This window comes from Bombyx mandarina, chromosome 16, assembly GCF_030267445.1.
Source record: "Bombyx mandarina strain Sakado chromosome 16, ASM3026744v2".
In the NCBI taxonomy this organism is placed as follows: Eukaryota; Metazoa; Arthropoda; class Insecta; order Lepidoptera; family Bombycidae; genus Bombyx; species Bombyx mandarina.
In genome coordinates, this window is record NC_143222.1 from 9,597,662 (window position 1) to 9,603,661 (window position 6,000).

The 6,000-nt window shown below is 31.9% G+C and overlaps 1 protein-coding gene across 2 annotated transcripts in view; it reads right to left on the reverse strand.

Moving 5' to 3' along the window:
• Positions 1–5,549, reverse strand: part of Osbp (oxysterol binding protein) — a 29,397-nt gene extending 23,848 nt beyond the window's left edge. For both annotated transcript variants that reach the window (XM_089734035.1, XM_028180781.2), the window contains exons 1-2: positions 5,279–5,549; positions 3,719–3,907 (exon numbers count right to left, since the gene is read on the reverse strand). In XM_089734035.1, coding sequence (XP_089590161.1) covers positions 3,719–3,907; positions 5,279–5,421 — 332 coding nt within the window. In that variant the 5' untranslated portion in view covers positions 5,422–5,549. The remainder of the gene's footprint in view (positions 1–3,718; positions 3,908–5,278) is intronic.
• Between the last annotated feature and the right edge of the window lie 451 nt (positions 5,550–6,000).

Sequence of the window (6,000 nt, forward strand, 5' to 3'; positions counted from 1 at the left end):
GTGACACAAGAAGGACATTTTCAATGGACTTGTCTCCCATTTGGGTTAAAGACTGCACCAGCGATTTTCCAAAGAATATTGAGCAATATTATAAGAAAACACAGACTATCTAACTTTGCAGTAAACTTTATTGACGACATCTTAATTTTTTCTAAAACTTTTGAGGAACATATACAACACATATCGAGACTACTGGAAGCAATACAAAAGGAAGGGTTTAGACTGAAGTTTTCAAAATGTACATTTGCAAGTCACCATGCTAAATACTTGGGTCATATAATAGAAGACAATTCAGTTAGACCTCTGAAAGATTATTTAACTGCTGTCAAAAGCTTCCCAATTCCAGAAACAAGGAAAAATATACGGCAGTTTTTGGGAAAAGTAAATTTTCATCATAAGTTTGTACCACATAGTGCAATTATCCTCGATCCATTACATAACTTATTAAGGAAAGATGTGAAATTTGTATGGACGGCAGAATGCCAGGAAGCATTTGATAAAATTAGAGCATTGCTTTGCTCAGAACCAATCCTAAAAATATTTGACCCAGATTCACCGATAAGAATTTACACAGATGCTAGTATCAAAGGAGTTGGAGCAGTGTTGAAACAAGACGATGAAAACGGCGTGAGTAAACCGGTTGCTTATTTTTCGAAGAAATTAACAGAAGCACAGAAAAAGAAGAAGGCAATATACTTAGAATGTCTGGCGATAAAAGAAGCAGTCAAATACTGGCAACATTGGCTTATGGGAAAAGAATTTATGGTATACACAGATCATAAGCCCCTGGAAAATATGAACATTAAAGCTCGAACTGATGAGGAACTAGGTGATTTAACATATTATCTATCACAATATAATTTTGAAATTAAATACAACCCAGGAAAATCAAATCAAGAAGCGGACTGCTTAAGCCGAAATCCTGTCTTAGAAGCAAATGATAATAACGACGATTTTTTAAAGGTCGTAAATTTAATCGACCTACAAGAAATAAAGAATGACCAGCTAACAAATCCAGACCTACAAAAAGAAAAGAATAAGCACATATTAGAGAATGAAGTTTATTACAAGAAAAATAAAAGAAGAAATAAGATTATACTGTCAGAAAAACTTAGCAAAGCTCTAATAAAAAAAGTCCATGACACATACTGCCACATTGGAAGAACCCAGATGACAAATAAAATAACACCATTCTTTTCAGCCAAAAATATTACAGCAAACATTAATAAAATGTGTGATGCGTGTGAAACCTGCATTAAAAACAAGTCCAGGAGGAAGTCGAAATATGGTTTAATGTCACATTTGGGACCAGCCACACACCCGTTTGAAATTGTATCCATCGATACTATTGGGGGCTTTGGAGGATCCCGATCAACCAAAAGGTATTTGCATCTTCTAGTGGATCATTTCACACGGTATGCCTATATTTGTACATCAAAAACTCAAGGCTCCAATGATTTTATTAAGCTAATGCAAAAGGTAACAAAAAATTATGACGTTAATATGGTATTAACAGACCAATACCCTGGCATAAATTCAAAAGAATTTAAAGAATTCCTAAAGAATAATAATATCAAAATAGTTTTCACAGCTGTTGATGCGCCTTTTTCGAATGGGCTTAACGAAAGATTAAATCAAACACTAACAAATAAGATAAGATGTAAAATAAACGAAAGCGATAAGAAGACATCTTGGACAACAATTGCACAAGAATGCGTAGAAAAATATAATGAAACAGAACACACAGTTACAAAGTTTGCTCCCAGGTACCTTCTAGAGGGTGAAAATGTGAGTATTCTACCACTACATTTGAAAACAAGTTGTACAACAGAAGATTTGAGAAGAGATCGAAAATTAGCCTTAGAAAACACAATAAAATCTCACAATTATAATAAAAATATATTTGACCAGTACAGAGAAGGGTATAAATTGGAAGAAGGAGATAGTGTTTATGTGGAGAATGGAAATAAACTAAACAGGAAGAAAATGGATGAATTGAGAACAGGGCCATACAAAATACTAAAGAAGATTTCAGAATCGATCTATGAAGTTGACACCGGACACAAAAAAGCAGAATCAAACCTCTACCATATAACAAAGTTGTCTCCAGTGTCTATCTGATGTGTTGAACAATTGTAAAACCATTCACTGCCTCTTACAATTGTCTTTTCAGCGGGGGAGATGTAATGAATGATTGAATGTCAATCTGTCATATGACAATAATTGATAGTTGTTTAAATAATTTTTCGGTTAATGGACGTTGTGAAATGTGTGTTAAAGAATTATTGAAGAAAGGGCATTAAATGTTTTTTCTTGTTGTTTAGAAGAAACGCAATTTCGTCTTTTCTTATTTAAATACCGTAATTACCATTATATATGTATTAGGAAAATAAATTAACTACAGTAGTTATATTTTTAGCGTATGATCAATGCATTTCAACTTAAGACATACTATGTTGAAAATAACCCATTTAAATTTACTTTTTCATAATTACTACAATTCTTTTTTTAAGGTATATGAAATGCTAAAATGAAAATGATAACGGTGAGATTGAACTGTAAAAGCCAATTCAATTATATTTAAATAAACTGAGTAAAAAAAGATTTGCACAGTAACAATATGCTGGTATAAAAAAGTATGTCTTTATAGTCACAGAAATTTTCTTCTTATCATCAAAAGCAGCCAATACTTATAGCCAGGTTGGACAGCCTGGACCCCATGATTCAAGTGAAATGATTACCTTGAGACACAAGGTCTTCTGATTGTCTGATACATATCACACTTCAAGCTAGAATGCTAATGGTATGGGCAGAATTAATGAGGATAATGACAAATACCCATGAGTGTTCGCATAAAGCCTATTATACTTTATAAGACTTTATTTTATTATAATACATTATTAATTCAGCTTGAAATAATTAGTGAAAATGTGCTAGGTATATATACTGAAAACTTTAGCACACCCTAGCTACACCAATTCAAGCCCAATAGATGCATTATTTTTGGTAGTTTCCTGGTTTCATATAAATATGGAACTTGGTAAAGTAAATTATAAATTTTTAATTATTTAACCTCATGATGTTCACCTACACTAGCAAAAAATAAATAATGGAAACATTCACGAAAACTAATATTGGTCATGATTATTCTGAGGCTATTAAATGGTGAGATATGAAATTTGTTTGCCCACTACTGACTTTTGTTTAAATTTATTCAGGTCCAGCAAATATTAATTTGTACTTCAGCATAAATACTTAAATTAGCATTGCTTTTAGTTTATGGTTATATTCTATATTATTACTGTTTCTATAGTAGATATTTGCCTTAAACCCTGTAAACAGAGTTGGATATTTTTACTTGTAGGTTAGTTACGTTTAGAAAAATGTTCAAGGGCATCCTCCACGTTAGTAATACGTAGGTTAATGTAATTGTTTAATGTATTATATTGTGACATAATTTTCTTTTTCATTACATTATAAGTTAGATTACTTTTCGTTATCGTGTTATTTTGTCGTAATTGTAAGGAACGTTGTTGTACAAATTCAGCACTATGTCTTGTTTTGTCGTGCGCACATAACTTATGTTGCAAGCCAGATTTTGTTTCTTTTTACTTGTGTTTTTTATGTATACTTTTAGCTTGTGATGTGTATTATGAGCCTAATAAAAAAAATAAAAAAAAAAAAAATTACTGAATCGATATTTTCATCTGGTACTTACATAGCTTTAGCCTTGGCCAATTCTAGGGCTGTAACCCAACTCTGACGTTCTACTTCATCATGAGCTTTAATGTAGAATGTCTGTGTGCCACCATTGCTGATGACAAAAGTACATGAATCAGCAGTGTGAATAAGAGCACCGAGCAGTGAAATAGTTCCTCTACACGTATGCGCCATTTCTGCTTGGTTCCTGCAAAATTAATTTATAAATCTTTATTTTAATATTCAAATAAATCATTTATTAGTTCGGGTTAATCGACAAATGATAACTTTCCATTTATTTTTCTTATTACTTTATTTCTGTTTTCAATAATTGTATTTTTTTTTTCGTCACAGGCACATGGTAAATATTATAATGAGAATAATAAATTATATTATATAAATCTCCTAATAAATATGTCAACGACTCACAAAAACAGTAAAGATATATGTATGTATGTATGGCTTAAAAATATAACAAGAATAAGATCAGATCCACATTTACTAGACTTCATGCATAATGGCAAGCACTCATTCTTTTTAGCAAATAAGTAATAATTAATTTTTATTGGTAAACTTGTGTAAGAAGAATGAAACCACAAAATTTTATATGTTTGATATTTAAACTTTTAGTCTAACACATATTTTAGTATTTACTATGGTATGTTCTGTATTGTCAGCTCTGTTAGTGTCACATTTCATATTCGGTAACTACTTAACCGTAAATGAAATGTAAGCCTTTTCTCTACCCATCATGGTCAACTTATTAGTCTTTCATTTAATAATTACTATCAATGATAGTTCTTATCAATCAATGTTAATATAAGTTTGTCTCAACTTTAAACTGAAATCAAATATCCAATTCAGCAATTAACTAAGAAACAGAGATATGTAAAATTATGTGGCTTACAGTGCTAATAAAATAAAAATAATAATTGGAAACTGCATAGACTCTAATTTAAGAGTAGGTACTGATTTATGTTACTTAGTTTAGTAATTACTCATTTTTACTATCCACTTTTCAGCACTTAGTTCTTAGTTTTCTTTACACAGCAATTTGAGATGGTCAATCCATAACTAAACATGATGTAAATATGTACTGTTTAATTAACAATATTAAGAACTACTGAGGAAATCACTATAACCTTGAAGTTTACATGCAGGCAAGGTCATTGTTAAAAATTAATGAATCATAAATGATAATTTTGTGTCAATGGATTATTTGAAAAATTTTGGACCGACTGTCCTTGAGCCTCTATCAATGTTAAATAAATAAAATTGAATTATTTCTTTAAAGAAATATTGTAGTTTCAGGCAAGATATATGGGTATACTGTAAATTTTAAACTTACACAACACACACACAACTGAAAACTCTAATGCTATAGGAGTTATTGACTACAGTTGATAATAATATTATGTGGTTGGACAAAAAAAAGTTACGTGAAGATCCAATGCGTCATATGGAAACAGCAAAAATCAAACAATCAATATGATTAGTCGGTGTTGATAACAAATTAAAAAAGGGTTTGTATATTAGCATTTGGACACTAGTTGACACACAAATTCGTTTAGCCATATACCTGTAGTAGGATAATAATCCGTTGGACAACACGAACCACCTTCGTTGATATCCTTTTAGGTAATTCGTCCATTTGAAAAGCCATCCTTTTTTTTCAGGATCCCCGGGTATCGGTTGACCTTTAGGCACAATTGCTTCAGACATTTTAATGTGATAAATGTAGTTTTTTCTTAAAAAAACATAATTTAAAAAGATCTACGCCACGTCCGTCGCCCGTCCACCATATCAAAATCAATTTGACACAATTCGACATCACCTTTCAGCACTCACTGTCAGTGTCAGTCAGTCAGCCATGCATCTCTTAGTAGAGTCTGTGGTCAGGACGTAGATTAACTAGAAATAAAAAATGATAAAATAATATGCGATATTCGGTTTTTTTTCCTACCTAACCTCATCCACCCAAGCCTTATTGAGATTGAGAGCCCATGTCAGCGTAACCGAGAGAGTAGGTGAGCTCACGGGGCTTAAACGGGGAGTGTTGCTAACACTGGCCCTAGCAAGAGCAGTGCTTCGTAGAATCTATTACCGGATCGGAAGATATTAACTGAGAAGATCCGGCAAGAAACTCAGTGGGCTAAATTCTTTAATTACAAGTTAGGCCTAGCACAAACGATATGCGCATTCCATCGAATATCGCAATTAATGTCTCAACATTTTACCATCGAAGATTTTTCCTTTTGGTAGGTAGTAACTTACCTATATTAGCTTCAAATCTATCCAATA